The 18734-nt window shown below is 40.4% G+C and overlaps 1 protein-coding gene across 1 annotated transcript; it reads right to left on the bottom strand.

The window, feature by feature from the left end:
* Positions 1 to 17249: 17249 nt before the first annotated feature.
* On the bottom strand, positions 17250 to 17796 carry LOC112727246 (uncharacterized mitochondrial protein AtMg00810-like). The gene is made up of 2 exons (XM_025776924.1): positions 17769 to 17796; positions 17250 to 17635 (listed from the first exon to the last, which is right to left on the bottom strand). Exons 1-2 carry the CDS (start codon positions 17794 to 17796, stop codon positions 17250 to 17252), a joined length of 414 nt encoding a protein of 137 aa, XP_025632709.1.
* Positions 17797 to 18734: the final 938 nt, after the last annotated feature.

The following is an 18734-nucleotide window of genomic DNA, read 5'->3' as shown; positions in this document are numbered from 1 at the left end:
TTACAGGGTGGCGTATGTGTATTGATTATAGAAGGCTCAATACAGCCACCAGAAAGGATCATTTTCCTTTACCATTCATAGACCAAATGCTAGAAAGACTAACAGGTCATGAATACTACTGCTTCCTGGATGGATATTCAGGTTATAATCAAATTGCAGTAGATCCCCAGGATCAAGAGAAAACGGCATTCACATGTCCATCTGGAGTATTTGCATACAGAAGGATGCCATTTGGCCTGTGCAATGCACCTGCAACCTTTCAGAGGTGCATGCTCTCAATTTTCTCTGATATGGTGGAAAAATTCCTGGAAGTCTTCATGGATGACTTTTCAGTATTTGGAGACTCATTCAACTCCTGCCTTAACCATTTAGCACTTGTTCTGAAAAGATGCCAAGAGACTAACCTGGTTTTAAACTGGGAAAAATGTCACTTTATGGTGACTGAAGGAATTGTCCTTGGGCACAAAATTTCGAACAAGGGAATAGAGGTGGATCAAGCTAAGGTAGAAGTAATTGAAAAATTACCACCACCTGCCAATGTTAAGGCAATCAGAAGCTTTCTGGGGCATGCAGGATTCTATAGGAGGTTTATAAAGGATTTTTCAAAAATCGCCAAACCTCTGAGCAACCTGCTAGCTGCTGACACGCCATTTATATTTGATAAAGAGTGTCTGCAGGCATTTGAGACTCTGAAAGCTAAATTGGTCACAGCACCAATCATCTCTGCACCAGACTGGACATTACCATTTGAATTGATGTGTGATGCTAGTGACCATGCCATTGGTGCAGTGTTGGGACAAAGGCATGACAAGCTTCTGCACGTCATTTACTATGCCAGCCGTGTTTTAAATGACGCACAGAAGAATTACACAACCACAGAAAAAGAGCTACTTGCAGTGGTTTACGCCATTGACAAATTCAGATCCTATTTAATAGGATCAAAAGTGATTGTGTATACTGATCATGCTGCTCTTAAATATCTACTCACAAAGCAGGATTCAAAGCCCAGACTTATAAGATGGGTGTTGCTTCTGCAAGAGTTTGATATAGAAATAAGAGACAGAAAAGGGACAGAGAATCAAGTAGCAGATCACCTGTCCCGAATAGAACCAGTAGAAGGGGCGTCCCTCCCTCTCACTGAGATCTCTGAAACCTTTCCGGATGAGCAACTCTTTGCCATCCAGGAAGTGCCGTGGTTTGCAGACATTGCAAACTACAAGGCAGTGAGATTCATACCCAAAGAGTACAGTAGGCTGCAATCAAAGAAATTGATCACAGATGCAAAGTACTATCTTTAGGATGAACCATATCTCTTCAAGAGATGTGCAGACGGAGTAATCCGTAGATGTGTGCCTAAGGAAGAAGCGTAGAAGATTCGATGGCACTGCCATGGATCACAGTATGGAGGACATTTTGGAAGTGAGCGAACAGCCACAAGAGTCCTCCAATGTGGCTTTTACTGGCCTACTCTCTATAAAGATTCCCGAGCATTTGTACTTAATTGTGACAGCTGCCAAAGATCTGGCAACCTGCCTCACAGTTATGCCATGCCTCAACAAGGAATCTTGGAGATTGAGTTGTTTGATGTATGGGGTATTGACTTCATGGGACCTTTCCCACCATCATACTTAAACACTTATATTCTGGTGGCAGTGGATTATGTATCCAAATGGGTGGAGGCTATTGCAACACCCACTAATGACACTAAAACAGTGTTAAAATTCCTCCAGAAACACGTCTTCAGCAGATTTGGTACCCCTAGAGTATTAATCAGTGATGGGGGCAGTCATTTCTGCAATAAACAGCTTTACTCTGCTTTGGTTCGTTATGGAGTTAGCCACAGGGTGGCCACTCCATATCAACCACAGACTAATGGGCAAGCTGAAGTCTCAAATAGAGAACTCAAAAGAATCCTGGAACGGACTGTAATTAACCGTAGAGTGGATTGGGCAAGGAACTTGGATGATGCTCTGTGGGCATACAGAACAGCTTTCAAGACCCCTATAGGGACCTCTCCATACCAGCTTGTGTATGGAAAGGCATGTCACTTGCCAGTGGAACTGGAACACAAGGCCTACTGGGCAACCAGATTCCTAAACCTTGATGCCAAATTAGCTGGAGAAAAACGATTGCTCCAGTTAAATGAGCTAGAGGAATTTAGACTCAATGCTTTCGAGAATGCAAAAATATACAAAGAGAAAGCGAAAAGATGGCATGATAAGAAATTTTCATCCAGAGTCTTTGAGCCGGGGCAGAAAGTTCTGCTATTTAATTCTAGGCTCAAATTATTCCCTGGGAAATTAAAATCCCGGTGGAGAGGTCCATATGTAATTACAAGTGTATCACCATATGGATACGTAGAGCTTCAGGATAATGACTCTAACAAAAAGTTCATTGTTAATGGACAGAGAATTAAACATTATCTTGAAAGTAACTTCGAGCAAGAATGCTCAAAACTGAGACTTGATTAGAGCTCAGTGGTAGTCCAGCTATAGACATTAAAGAAGCGCTTGCTGGGAGGCAACCCAGCCATTCACAAAATTTAATTTTATTTGTTTTTTCTAATTGATTAAATTTTACAGGTAGATGCCAGAGTATCTTCAAGGTAAAAAAAAAAGCAATTGATTGAATTCACAGAGTTACAGGAGAATTTGGAAGTTCACTGGCGAAAAAAAAGCCAGTAAGAAACATTTTTGGCATTGAACGCCCAAAAGAAGCACCCACTGGGCGTTCAACGCCAGTAAGGGTAGCCATCTGGGCGTTAAACGCCAGAAAGGAGCATCTTCTGGGCGTTAAAAGCCAGAAAGAAGCACCTTCTGGGCGTTTAACGCTAGATTGACAGCATCCTGGGCATTCAGAAAAACGCCCAGTGACAAAGGACTTCCTGGCGTTCAACGCCAGAAAGATGCATCAGCTGGGCGTTGAACGCCCAGGAGAAGCAACATTTGGGCGTTAAACGCCCAAAACATGCAGCGTTTGGGCGTTTAACGCCAGGATGGTGGGGAGGAGGTAAAATTCGTTTTTCTTTACAAATTTTCTAATTTTTTATGTTTCAATTCATGATTTCTTGCATAAACATGTTTCAAATTGTCATCCCTCAAATCAAATTAGTTTTCTAAAAATCCTAATTTCTAAAATCTCTTTTTTAAAAGTGTCCAATATATCTTAATTCATAAACACAAATCTTTTTCCAATCCAAATCTTTTTCAAATCTTTTTCAACTCATCATATCTTTTGGATTTCGAAATTGCCTCCCCCTCTATTCCTCTCCTTTCCTTTCTGTTGCTTGAGGACAAGCAAACCTCTAAGTTTGGTGTGAATTGCCATGATCACTGAGCTAAAACTCATCAAGATCATGGCACCTAAGGGAACAGGAAGAGCAAGGATGTGAACTGAAGGAACTAAAGCGTCAGAAGCTATTCCTTGAAGGACCAAGCACCCTACAGACTAGAGGAACATTCACTTCCCAAAATACAGGTTGTTAAGCTCTAATTTTAAGCTTTAACTCTGTGATAGTATTTTTATAGAAATTTACCTTAGAAGTTATATAGGAGTAGTAGTAATTAGTATCTCTATTTTGATTTTATCTCCAATTAAGCTATAATTTATTCTCCTCATCATTATCAAACATGAATAAATTAGTAGATTCTTAGAATAAAGAGGCAATATTTTTTTTTCGAGTTCTTAATAAGGAAAATTCTAATTATTTATATGTGGTGGCAATACTTTTTGTCTTCTGAATGAATGCTTGAACAGTGCATATTTTTGATATTGAATTTTATGAATGTTAAAATTTTTGGCTCCTGATAGAATGATGAACAAGAGAAATGTTATTGATAATCTGAAAAATCATGAAATTGATTCTTGAAGCAAGAAAAAGCAGTGAAAAACAAGCTTGCGAAAAAAAAGTGAAAAAATTTTTTTTACAAGAAATCATTGGATCAAGAAATGGAATAAAAGCCAACAGCCCTTAAAACCAAAAGGCAAGGGTGAACAGGATCCAAGGCTTTGAGCATCAGTGGATAGGAGGGCCTAAGGAAGTAATTCCAGGCCTAAGCGGCTAAATCAAGCTGTCCCTAACCATGTGCTTGTGGCATGCAGGTCCAAGTGAAAAGCTTGAGACTGAGTGGTTAAAGTCGTGATCCAAAGCAAAAAGAGTGTGCTTAAGAGCTCAGGACACCTCTAACTGGGGACTTTAGCAAAGCTGAGTCACAATCTGAAAAGGTTCACCCAGTCATGTGTCTGTGGCATTTATGTATCCGGTGGTAATACTGGAAAACAAAGTGCTTAGGGCCATGGCCAAGACTCATAAAGTAACTGTGTTCAAGAATCAACATACTACACTAGGAGAATCAATAATACTATCTGAATTTGGAGTTCCTATGGATGCCAATCATTCTGAATTTCAAAGGATAAAGGGAGATGCCAAAACTGTTCAGAAACAAAAAGCTACTAGCCCCGCTCATCTAAATTAGAATCTGAGCTTCACTTAAAACTCGGAGATTTTATTACTCTTTAAATTCTTTTTATCCTATTTTATTCATCTAGTTGCTTGGGGACAAGCAACAGTTTAAGTTTGGTGTTGTGATGAGCGGATATTTTATACGCTTTTTGGGGGTAATTTCATGTAGATTTTAGTATGTTTTAATCAGTTTTTAGTAAAATATTATTAGTTTTTAGGCAAAAATCATATTTCTGGACTTTACTATGAGTTTGTGTATTTTTCTGTGATTTCAGGTATTTTCTGGCTGAAATTGAGGGAGTTGAGCAAAAATCTGAGTTAGGCTGAAAAAGGACTGCTGATGCTGTTGGATCCTGACCTTCCTGCACTCGGAATGGATTTTTTGGAGCTACAAGAGTCCAATTGGCGTGCTCTCAACGGCGTTGGAAAGTAGACATCCAGGGCTTTCCAGAAATATATAATAGTCCATACTTTGCGCGAAGATAGACGACGTAACTTGGCGTTAAACGCCAAGTACATGCTGCTGTCTGGAGTTAAACGCCAGAAAAACGTCATGATCCGGAGTTGAACGCCCAAATCACGTTATAACTTGGAGTTCAACTCCAAGAAAGGCCTAAACTCGTGGATAGCTTTAGTCTCAGCCCCAGCACACACCAAGTGGGCCCCAGAAGTGGATTTCTGCACTAATTATCTTAGTTTATTCACATTCTGTAAACCTAGGTTACTAGTTTACTATTTAAACAACTTTTAGAGATTTATCTTGTACCTCATGACATTTTCAGATCTGAATTATATGCACTTTGACGGCATGAGTCTCTAAACTCCATTGTTGGGGGTGAGGAGCTCTGCAGCGTCTCAATGAATTAATACAATTACTTTTGTTTTCCATTCAAACACGCTTGTTCTTATCTAAGATGTTCATTCGCGCTTAATTATGGAGAAGGTGATGATCCGTGACACTCATCACCTTCCTCAATCCATGAACGTGTGCCTGACAACCACCTCCGTTCTACATCAGATTGAATGAGTATCTCTTAGATTCCTTAATCAGAATCTTCGTGGTATAAGCCGGATTGATGGCGGCATTCATGAGAATCCGGAAAGTCTAAACCTTGTCTGTGGTATTCCGAGTAGGATTCTGGGATTGAATGACTGTGACGAGCTTCAAACTCCTGAAGGCTGGGCGTTAGTGACAGACGCAAAAGAATCAATGGATTCTATTCCAACCTGATTGAGAACCGACAGATGATTAGCCGTGCTGTGACAGAGCATAGGAACGTTTTCACTGAGAGGATGGGAAGTAGCCATTGACAACGGTGACACCCTACATAGAGCTTGCCATGGAAGGGACCTTGCGTGTGGGAAAAGGATTTCAAGGAAAAGTTGAGATTCAGAGGACAAAGCATCTCCAAAACTCCAACATATTCTCCATTATTAAAGTAATAACTATTTATTTTATGCCCTTTTCTTTATTAAAATACGAGGCTAAAGAACCCTATTGGTATCCTGACTAAGATTAATAAAATAAACATAGCTTGCTTCAATCCAACAATCTCCGTGGGATTCGACCCTTACTCACGTAAGGTATTACTTGGACGACCCAGTGCACTTGCTGGTTAGTTGTGCATATTACAAATTCGTGCACCAAGTTTTTGGCGCCGTTGCCGGGGATTGTTCGAGTTTGAACAAACTAAAGGTTTATTTTATTTCTTAGATTAGGAATAATCTATTTTTGTTGTTATAGAGTCATTAAATTCTGATAGGATAGTTTCTTTTCAAAAAAAAAATTTCTTTTCAAAAATATTATTTTTCTTAATTAATTGTTAATTTTCGTGAGTTTAGTGTCTTGTTCTAAGTTTGATGTTGATTGCATATTTTATATTTTTCTCTAAATTTTCAAACTTGTGTTCTTTGTTCTTCATTGCAAAATGCCCGAGTTGACGCACTCTCAAAACTACCCAGCACCAAACCAGGGGTAACAATAGAAGACTCATCCAGGAAATACTGCAGAACCCATCAATATCGGAAGAAGAAAAAATCCTAGCCATAACAGGTCGGGATCAATGATGGATGACCCCCATAATTAACTACCTCAAAACAGAAGCGCTCCCTACAGATTAAAAGGAGGCAAAGAGGTTAAAAAGGGAGGCACAGTACTACACTATCATAAACAACACCCTATACAAAAGAGGGATCTCAACACCATTGTTAAAATGCGTACCGACCTCCAATACAAAGGAAGTCTTGGAGGAAGTACACAGCGGCATTTGTGGCAATCATTTCGGAGCGCAAGCTCTCACCAAAAAGGTACTCCAGGCGGGATTTTATTGGCCAACTCTACAAAAGGAAGCTATCGAATTTGTAAGGGCATGTCCACCATGTCAGAAGCATGCCAACTTTCACATCGCCCTACCGGAAAAGCTCATCAGCGTAACCTCACCCTGGCCATTTGCAAAGTGGGGACTCGATCTTCTCGGACCCTTTTTCCCAGGGATCGGGACAAGTCAAGTTCCTCATAGTAGGGGTAGACTACTTCACAAAATGGATCGAGGCAGAACCCCTAGCCAACGCCACTACTCAAAGAAGTCGGAAATTCTTATATAGGAACATCATTACAAGGTTCGGGGTTCCATACTCCATCACCACGGATAATGGCACCCAATTCACAGATGCAGGCTTCAGAAAACTAGTAGCCGACTTGAACATAAAACACCAGTTCACCTCCATCGAACATCCCCAAGCCAATGGACAAGCCGAAGCAGCCAACAAAGTCATATTAGCCGGGCTGAAACGGAGACTACAAGAAGCAAAGGGAGCTTGGGCAGAGGAATTTTCGCAAGTTCTATGGGCGTATCGAACAACTCCACATTCCACTACGAACGAATCACCATTTCGATTAACATACGGAGTGGAGGCAATGATTCCAATAGAAGTTGAGGAAGGGTCTCCCCGAGTAGTCCACTACAATGAACAAACCAACTCTCAACTTCAAAGAGAAGAGCTCGACCTACTTCCGGAAATCCAAGAGAGAGCTCGGATCAGAAAAGAAGCACTAAAACGGCGAATGGCTTTCAGATATAATCAAAAGGTAGTGCCAAGAGGTTTCGCTGAGAATGATCTAATCTTAATCCGAAATGATATTGGAACAACTCGACCCGGAGAAGGAAAGCTGGCAGCCAACTGGAAAGGACCCTACCGAGTCACAGAAGTACTTAGGAAGGGCTACTATAGACTGTCCGAACTCGAGGGACGAGAACTCCCCAGATCATGGCACGCCTGTAACCTAAGAAGGTACTATAGTTAGATAAAGGTCTCATCACAAGACGCACTCTTTTTTCTGAAAAGGTTTTTTAATGAGGCGTCAAGATTGAGATTTAATCCGACTTAAGGGTATGAAAAACTCCCGCCTGTATATATTTACACTTTCTTTAAATAAAATACATTTCAGATATTCTACAAATTCCCAAGACGCATTAATCTGAAGCATTCATCATCCGATTACAAAGCAACGGATCGAACAGGAAGTGAAGAATAGATTCATTATACGATCTCGATAGGAATGATCGACCGACAAAGGTGAAAACACGATTCACCTAAAGGTCGATTAAACCAGGATAGAAACCACCATCTACAAATCGGCAAAAGATGAAAACAAAATAATGCAAGAAGTTATCGAAAGTGATCCCAAAAAGAACCTGACGAGGTCTTATGGATTGCTATATAATAACTTAAAAAGACTGGCCGACACTAAAAAGTCAGACCAAGTCAATCCAAGTTATCAGCAAATCCCTGGAAAGAGGTCTGGCCAACCCTATTAAAGAGGAATTGCTATAACTTAGAAGAGATCGACCTAACGAAGTCGGTCTCCTACAAAGACAAGTTGTAAAAGTAATCCCTGAAAGAGACCTAACAAAGGTCCAAGAAAGATGATTACAAAAACAATTTAGAAGAGATCGACCTAACGAAGTCGATCCCCTACAAGACAAGTTGTAAAAGTAATCCCTGAAAGAGACTTAACAAAGGTCCAAGAAAGAGGATTACAAAAACAACTTAGAAGAGATTGACCTAACGAAGTCGATCCTCTACAAGACAACTTGTAAAAGTAATCCCTGAAAGAGACCTAACAAAGGTCCAAGAAAGAGGATTATAAAAACAACTTAGAAGAGATCGACCTAACGAAGTCGATCCCCTACAAGACAAGTTGTAAAAGTAATCCCTGAAAGAGACCTAACAAAGGTCCAAGAAAGAGGATCACAAAAACAACTTAGAAGAAATCGACCCAACGAAGTCGGTCTCCTACAAAACAAAATAATCCCTGAAAGAGACCTGAACACGGTCCAAAAAAAAGAGGATTATCAAAAAACTCGACAGAGTCCGGTATGACGAAGTCAGCCCAAAAAAGATAAAGTTACAAAAGGCAAAACCTCAAAAAAGATCTTAACAAGATCTAAGAAAAAAAGATCACCTAGTAACAAAACGGGGACCTACATGAAGAAATCGAACTGAAGCTACAAAAAGTTATAAAAAGTAATCCCAAGGGGTTGCTCGAAAAGATCAATTGAGAAGATCAACCAACAGAGGGGAGATAATTCGACCCGATAGACCTTGACCTCGCCACAAAAGCGATCAAAAGAGGATGGATAAAAGACAACTCTGAAAATCCCAGGTAAATGATAAAGAAAGCCGCAAGCAAGCATATCACAGTTATCATAAAACAAAGACTCAACAGGTCGCTTGAAAGCCAACCCCAAGAGCCAGAGAAACCATTTTGTTTTTCAAAATAAAGTTGCTAAAAATAGCAACTGGAGTATCAACAGTCAACAAAGCATCATTTACAAAAAAAAAAGAGTTCAAAGCCCACAAACCGGGCTATTTACACAAATACTTAAAAAAGGAGGTTAACCAAGATCTGGAGCCTTCCCGGCAGCATCAGTACGGGAAGAAGGAGGGCAAGTCTGAATAGGCACAGCATCTACAGTTCCATCATCCCGGTTCAGAATCTGGCAATCCGGATCGGACGTAACGGGAGGAACCGAGGAGGTCGACACTTTAAGAGAAGGCACTGGGGGAGGGTCAGCATCATCATCATCCTGGTCATCAGGGACAATCTTACCATCCTCCACAACATTGTCCAGGCTGACAAGAGTCAAGTCGGCATCAGGAGCAACAATCCGGAAATGCTCCATCAGGTTCTCGGAGGCAGCAGTTACGCTGCCCATAAGGTGACCCTGAAGCTCGGCATAATTAGCCCGAGCAGTTTCCAAATCATCCCGGAGATACATTAATTTCCTATAAGCCGAGACATAGCTATCCTTATGCTTTAGGGCCATGTCCTCAGCCAACTTCAAAGAAGCAGCCAGGGTAATAGAGCTGGCCTTCTCACCCTCCAGCTCCTTCTCCACCTTCGCCAACTTCACCTCCAACTCATCCTTCAGACCCTTGATCCGATCAAATTATGACTTGGCCTCCTCCATGAAGGATTTTGTGGCATGAATCGGGATCCCCTGAACTGTTCGGAAAATAGCCGCACCCATATGAGCCATTTTCACACTACTTTTGGTGATGAAATCCAGATGCTGAATAAGAGACACGTCGTCCATGGAAAGCCCACCATAGGGGGCAATTTGCTGGTCAACAAACTCGATAGCATCAAAATCCGGGGCATCCAGGTTAAAAGGCTCGGATGTTTTTTGCTTTTTTTAAGGGAGGAACACCAGAAGAAACGGCATAGGAGGATCGACCTAACGAAACCGAGGAGTAGGAATTTCCTTCCTCGGCCCGAGAGAACTCGGCACAGGAGGCTTCACTAGGACCTGAGAAGATCCCTCGCCGGCCACTTTGGCCGAGATGTTTAGAGCAGCAATTGCCTTCTTTGCCTTTTTAAAGGCCTTCATGGAGTCGTTGTTCTTTGACATCTCTGCAAATCCAGAATTAGCCACAGTAGAGAGTTACGGTCACAACAAGAGGAAGAAAAAATTAAGAAACAAGTATAAGAAACAAGTCAGACAAGTACCCAAAATAGTCCGAACCAAGGACAGGTCATTCAAAAACCTTTTTGTATCAAGATGGGGTGGTTTCCCCCATAGATCCTCAAGAACAACAACAAAGGCACGCTCAACATCATCAAGCATCTCCCAGGTATAGCGAGACACTCTCACATCCCTCTGCCACTCTAGAGGGAAAGAAGGCTCATCATTTTCATCAAGAAAAAAGGGGCAGGCCCCCTCGACAGCACGAACCTTAAAGAAGTAATTCTTGAAGTCCTTAAAGGACTCATCATACATAGCAAAAACTTTGTGGCCCTGGGCGGACCTGAAGGAAATCCAGGAAGCTTTCTTTTTTGAAGAACCGCCAGGCTTGGCGGAAACAAACAAATAAAGGAAAAGAGTCTGGGAAGGTGTTACATCTAATTCACGGCAGAGAAGTTGAAAAATTTTAATAAAACCCCATGAATTAGGGTGAAGCTGGGAGGGGCAATATTACACGACCACAACAGGTCGGTCTCGAAAGCAGTAAAAGGAAAAGTAACGTTCAACTAGCTGAAGAAGTATTCATAGGCATAGAAGAAGGGACGCTCCCTCTCAATGGAAGTCGGAAAACAAACCCTCTCATCAGAATCAGGAGCACCAAGCTCGTAATCCTCCTCACGGGCATTGTTACCACAAATCCTATGGCGCTTCCTTGGCTCTGTGCAAAACTCAACATCCACAACAGAAACACACAACAAAACAAGGGAGTCCAGCCAATCGGACATCCCCTCGGGAACTCTGGAAGACATCTCTACAATGTTATTGCGAGAAGACATGAGGCCAACTAACCCTACAAGTAAGAAAAGAAGATGGGGTTACCACAAACATCTCGGACAAAGGGAGAAAGCAACTCGGTCAATACTTCTCAGGCGATGGAACAAAGAAAAGGAAAACCCCAAGACTCAAACCAAAGTCTTGGGGCATCCTTTGGAGGCAGTAACAAAGCAAGGTTTCCAGAAATCAATCTACAAGCTTACATGCCAGCATGTCTCAAAAAGAAATTCAAAAAATAGCAAACACCTTTCTTTAAGGAGAAATACAAAAAATTGTTACATTCTACCAAACACGCCAAGAAGAGACCATTAAAGATGCAACCTTTTTTCAAGATCAGACAAAAAGCAAATCTCCAAACAAAGCGAGGAACAGACGTAGATTTTTATCAAGTATCAGGCAGGAAAAAACCACAAAGAGACAATAAAACCCTAGAAAGCCTCAACAGAAAAGCCATGAGAATGCATAAAAGAAAGACAGGAAAAATATGTTACAGTGACAAGCAAATACAAGACCTCGAAAAGATTCAAACTTTCAAACATGCAAAATCAAAGCTTCACCAAAAATTGAAAATGAGGCTACAAGAAAGCCAGTACTTACCTGGAAAAGAACAGCAAGCAGAAGACGAAATCTGGGACGCCCTCTCACAAGCAAAAACATGAACAAGAGTAATGTCGCAGAAGAGAAAACACGAAAACCACAAAAACTCCAAGAGAAAGCATAAGCGCAAACGAAAGAACAGAAAGCAAAGAGAGCAGAGAAAAGAAGTTACGAAAAGGCTAAAGGAGAGAAACTGTTTCTGGGTTTTCAAAATCAAAGTAAAGAGCCAAAGGGAAACGGGGCAATTAATGCTCAAATTAAAGAAGGCATTAAACCCTCGCATGTTCCCAAAAAAGCGCCGATATAAAAGCGCGCGTCTTTTAGAAGAAACGTTCTACATTCAAAGCTGCTACAAAGGAGTCAACAAAATGCTTGAGTTCGGCTTCACCAAAGAAAGACCGAAGTCAAGGACTCGATCTCAAAAAGAAGACCGAGCTCAAGAAGGGGCACTGTTCATATCCTGGGTCGAGTTGTCCAACCCGGGATGTTCTACAGACAAAGCGACCGACCTCTTCAGGTCAGGACAATCCGACCTCTTCTCAAAGAGCTCGGCCAAGTCACGAGAAAGCCCAAACAAAGGGCCCAAATAGAGGAACACGCCCCAGATCCTAAGGCAGCCCAAGCCTACAAGAGAAGGGCGGTTCCCTTGAAGATAAGATGACCTCACTTGAAGATAAGATAAAGATAAGATAAGATAACTAACTTATCTTATCCACAGGAGGCCACATCTCACCATTATAAATACGCTGGAGCACCCAGGTATAACTCATATTCTGATCCTACTCAATACCTGCTTAATACCCTTGCTAACTTAAGCATCGGAGTCCCTTGCAGGTACCCCCCACCCTCCGGGGACGAAGGATCAGCAGTACTTTCAGTTCCACAAAGTCGGACACGCCAGCTCCGGCCACTATACACCTGCCGGACACGTCGGTGACAAACCCCGTTTTGATGGTTTATCTTGTATTGATTTTAGGGGATTTTATAACCTTTTACCCACATTTATTCAATGAAATAGCATGGTTTTGTATATTCTCCTTTAATTGTGCTTAAGAGTGAAAACATGCTTTTTAGGTCTTAAAATGAATAAATTTAATTCACCTTGATTCCATTAGATGACTTGATATGTTTGTTAAGTGATTTAAGGTTTAGGAGGCAAAGATTGGATCAAGGGAATGAAGAAAGAAGCATGAAAAGTTGGAGAACTCATGAAGAAATGAAAGAACCGGAAAGCTGTCAAGCCGACCTCTTCGCACTTAAACGACCATAACTTGAGCTACAGAGGTCCAAATGATGCGGTTCCAGTTGGGTTAGAAAGCTAACATCCGGGGCTTCGAAACGATATAAGATTTGCCATAGTTGCTACACGTATGGTGGCGCGCACGCGCAAAGTACGCGCACGTGCCGTTGCTGCCACCTAGTCCACTTGAAGCAAAACGTGGCCAGCGATTTTAGAAGCCTTGTGGGCCCAATCCAACTCATTTCTGATGCTATTTAACCCAAGGAGTGAAGAGGGAAACACATGTTAGTTACCATTAGTCATAGTTTAGTTTTAGAATTAGTTAGAACTAGTTTCTAGAGAGAGAAGCTCTCACTTCTCTCTAGAATTAGGATTAGGATTAGGTTTAGTTCTTAGATCTAGATTTAGATTCATCTTCTTCTACTTCTATCTTCTCAATTCCTTGTAGTTACATTCATTCTTCTCCTACTCTTTTGGTGTAATCTCTTTTATGTTGTTCTTATATTTTGTTGTAGATCTAGTATTGTTCCTTCTACTTTCTTTCAATTCAATTCAAGGTAATTCATAATAATTGTGTTTCTTTTGATTGTTGTTGTTAACTTCTTTCAATAATTGTTGTTAGATTCTCTTCTTGTTGTCAAATTGCTTTGCTTTTCTTTTGTACCTTCCAAGTGTTTGATGAAATGCTTGGTTGGATTTTAGTGTAGGTTTTGTTCCTCTTGGCTTTGGTTGAGTAATTAGTGACTCTTGAGTTATCTAATCCTTTTGTTGATTGATAATTAGAAGTTGCTAATTGATTTGAATACCTCTAAAGCTAGTCTTTCCTTTAGGAGTTGATTAGGACTTGAGGAATCAAATTGATTCATCCACTTGACTTTCCTCCATGGTTAGAGGTTGACTAAGTGGGAGCAATGGACAATTTGCCATCACAATTGAGGAGGATAACTAGGATAGGACTTCTAGTTCTCATATCTTGCCAAGAGCTTTGCTAGTTGTTAGTTTATTTTCTTTGCCATTTATATTTCTTGTCTAAAATCTTAAAAACCCCAAATATAACTCACAACCAATAACAAGACACTTTATTGTAAATCCTAGGGAGAACGACCCGAGGTTTAAATACTTCGGTTTATAGATTTTAGGGGTTTGTACTTGTGACAAACAAATTTTTGTATGATTGGATTATTGCTTGGTTTAGAAACTATACTTGCAACGAGAATTCATTTGTGAAATTCTAAACCGTCAAAAATCCATTCGTCAGTCGGCTCCGACCAACACAGAAGATCTCGACCGAGATCGACCTACAATTTCAGGTAACACTCGGAACAATAATTAAACTCAATTGGAAATAATCAACAAATAATGAAAATGGAATAGAAAATTATCTTTGCATTAATTAATTCCAAAATCGAAGGTATCCATATAACTCTAAACAAAGTAAATGGGAATTAAAAGAGTAAAGGAATAGAAAACAAACTAGAATGATAAAAGCTTCAATGGAGGTAGTAACTCTTCTCAATATCCAACTCAAAAGCATAAAACTAGAAATATAAGAATCTATGAATATGAAGAACCCTAGAGGAAGTGGTCAATTCTCTCTGAGATTCCCAAAACTAAAACTAAAACTGAGAATGTGTGAATGTGTGTTGAGTCTCTGCTGTCACCTGGCTCTAGTCTGTGTTTTTGGGCCAAAAACAGGGTCCAAACTCAGCCCAAAATTGCCCCCAGCATTTTCTACAATTTCTACATGTGACGTACAGCACGCGTACACGTCATGTGCGCATGCGCATCGATGGTCCTCTGCACGTTTCGCGCGTACGTGTTAAGTACGCGTCCGCGTCTCTATGGAATGTGCCAAGTTACATGTAAGCGTCAGGTACGCGTGCGCGCCGATTCTCGCTGGTCAGCTCCTTCGTTTCTTGTGTTTCTTCCATTTTTACAAGCTTTCTTTCCATCCTCCAAGCCATTCCTGCCCTATAAAGCCTGAAAACACTTAACACACGGATCACGGCATCGAATGGTATAAAGAGGAATTAAAAATACACAATTTAAGGGCTTAAGAAGCAAGTTTTCAACCATAGAATAAAATTAGGAAGGATTTATAAAACCATGCAGTTTGTATGAATAAGTATGTAGAGAATTGATAAAGACCACTCAATTTAGCACAAGATAAATCACAAAATAGTAGTTTATCAACCGATAATCGGTCGGTTTGTCTAATGCGACATTAGGGGTGTTCGCGGTGCGGTTTGGATCGATTTTGAGTCAAAATCTCATCCGATCCAAACACTATGTTTACTTGCAGTGCGGTTTGGATTAGATGATTTTTTTTAAAAAAATATGATCCGATCCAATTTCGAGCATTTTGGATTGGATTGGATTTGCGGTTTTCTAAATTAAAAAAAAATTAAATATACATAACAAGTCTCAACATCAAATTTCAAATAACCAACAATGACATAGCAAGTCTTAACAATATCTTAAAAAACCAACGATAACATAACAATAGAAATAAAATTATAGGTTCGTTAAAATAAATAAATAAATCACATTTTGAACATAAAATATCTATTAAATAATAATAATACATGAAAAATATAAATATGTATAACAAATTGAATATGTTATAAGTATAATTGTAAACATAATAATAAAATAATAATATTATAACACATTGTGCGGTTTGGATTGGATTGAATCGGTTGTGAAAAGTAGATCCAAAATCCGATCCGATCACGCGGTTTGCAAAAAATAAAATCCAATAAGATTCGAATTAGTACGGTTTTAATCGATTTTTGGTTTGGATTGAATTGGATGAGCAGTTTAATTTTGATCGGTTTGGATTTGTATACCCCTACAACATGTTTCGAAAAAGGGAAAAAAACAGAACGCGTTGGTTCTCTGAATGCTCTCTCCCCTCTTTCATTCCTGTCATAGTTTCATTCCTTCACTCAGAGAAAAGAAAAAGTGAAAACCATAGTAATCCTCCACCGTCGCCGAACAGAGTGACACAATGCCACCATCCGTAGCAGTCCGAGAAGTCTCTCTTCGTACTGTCGGCGTTATCCAAGTCAAACCTCATGTTCGCTCTCTTCTTCCTCGCCCAGGCCCCATCCTCCATCGTCTTCGTCCTGCTCGCGGTCGTCTTATTGCCGTCGTCTCGTGGCGCTCAACTGCTATCCGTCGTCTTGCTCTCCGTCGCGCTCAACCTCTCTCGAAGGTCAGTACCACGCTCATTTGTTCTTCGTTTTTTGTTTTATTTTCTGTTGTGAAATCATTGAATGATTACAGGGTTTTGTGTTTTTGTTGAAATCTAATAAATAATGGTAATCGGCACTGTGTTCTTTGATACAAACTTTCATATATATATATATATATATATATATATATATATATATATATATATATATATATATATATATATATATATATACACACACTCTAATCAACAAATCACAACAAATCTTTTCCTAATATAACAACTTGATTTGTTATCCTAATTTATTCCTACCAAAAATATGTATGACAGATTGCTATATACATAAATAACAAAACCTTCTAATTGATATTTCTATATATAACTTATGTTGACCGTTGTTACCCCCCCAAGTTGGCGCGTGTAAATTTTGAATGGCCAACTTGACTTAGAGTTTCCCAAACTGTTTCGTCCCGAGAGCCTTGGTGAAAATATCAGCTAGTTGGAGATGAGTAGGAACGTAAGAAGGTAATAGTCGATTGTGTATGATTTCATCCCGGACAAAATGACAGTCGACTTCGATGTGCTTGGTACGTTCGTGGAAGACTAGATTTTTAGCAATGTGAAGCGACACTTGACTATCGCAATGTAAGCAAATGGAAGCAGGATGCGACACGTGCAACGAGGACAGTATATCCTTTATCCATATTAATTCTCTGGTTGTCTTGGCCTTTGAGCGGTACTCAGCTTCAGCAGAAGAGGCGGAGACCGTTTTTTGTTTCTGTGTTTCCATGAGATAGGGGCGGTACCGAATTAAATGAACCACCCTGTAAGAGATCGGCGCGTTAGCGGATAGCCAGCCCAATCAGAATCACACCAGGCATAGAGTTGCAAATCATTTTCTTTAGGTAGAAGTATGCACTGCCCCGGATGTCCCTTCAGATACCGAACAACCTATAAAGCAGCGTGCCAATGTTCAGTACATGGGTTCTGCATAAACTGGGACAAAATATGAACATTATAGGCGATATCAGGTCTGGTGAAGCACAAATATATGAGTCTTCCAACGAGGTGGCGATACATGCTAGGATCAGAGAGAACAGAGCCAGCAGCGGATGCCAACCGGTGATTTTCCTCACACGGAGTAGCTGCGGGCTTAACAGCCAGCAAACCTGCTTCAGTGATGATGTCCAAGGCATATTTCCACTGGCACAGAAAAATTCCCTTGGAAGATTGGGCAACTTCAACCCCCAAAAAATATTTCAGGCGCCCTAAGTCTTTCATGTGAAAGCACTTGTACAAGTACTGTTTGAATTTGTTAATTGCATCACCATTATTTCCTGCAATCACAAGGTCATCAACATACACCAAAACAACCAGGTGGACATCATTTTTACAGAGACTAAACAAGGAATGGTCTTTTGTGATTCCTGGTAACCAAATCGAGTAAGGGTAAAGGATAATTTTGCAAACCAACAACACGAAGCTTGTCGCAAGCCATAGATGGATTTTTTAAGTTTACACACTAAGCTTGGCTGAGACACTTGGAACCCGGGTGGGAGCTTCATGTACACATCTTCATCAAGGTCTCCATGCAGAAAGGCATTATGGACATCCATTTGGTGAAGTTCCTAATCCTGGGCTGCTGCAACGGCAAGAGTTGTTCGAATGGTCACCATTTTTGCCACTGGAGAGAACGTTTCATTGTAATCTAGTCCTTCCACTTGTTGATTTCCTAAGATGACCAACCGTGCTTTGAATTTCTCGACTGACCCATCAGAATTGTATTTAATTTGATAAACCCACTTACAACCATAAGCTTTCTTTCCTGGAGGAAGAGGTATGAGCTTCCACGTGTTGTTAACTTCCAGTGCTTGAATTTCTTTGGACATGGCATCTCACCATCGCGAATCTGTGACAGCTTGGGAGAAGGACCGAGGTTCTTGCTCGGCTTGTAATGAAGTAAGAAAAATACGGTGTTGGTTAGAGAAATTGTTACAATTCACAAAGTTTTGTATAGGATAGGACACACATGAGGAAGTTGATGAAGTCGGATTCTGGATGGAGGGGCTCTTTTGAACAGTGGCGGTGGTGACAAAGTTGTGCAGCTTGATGGAGGGTGATGAGCGGCTATTTTATACGCTTTTTGGGGGTGTTTTAATATAGTTTTTAGTATGATCGAACTACTTTTTAATATATTTTTATTAGTTTTTATGCAAAAATCACATTTCTGGACTTTACTATGAGTTTGTGGGTTTTTTTGTGATTTCAGGTATTTTCTGGCTGAAATTGAGGGACCTGAGCAAAAATCTGATTCAGAGGCTGATAGAGGACTGCTGATGCTGTTGGATTCTGACCTCCCTACACTCGAAGTGGAATTTTTGGGGCTACATAAATTCAAATGGCGCGCTCTCAATTGCGTTAGAAAGTAGACATCCA

This window comes from Arachis hypogaea, chromosome 2 (genome assembly GCF_003086295.3).
Source record: "Arachis hypogaea cultivar Tifrunner chromosome 2, arahy.Tifrunner.gnm2.J5K5, whole genome shotgun sequence".
Lineage (NCBI taxonomy): Eukaryota > Viridiplantae > Streptophyta > Magnoliopsida > Fabales > Fabaceae > Arachis > Arachis hypogaea.
The sequence above is the reverse complement of the archived record's forward strand: the minus strand, read 5'-3'. Positions and strand labels throughout refer to the sequence as shown.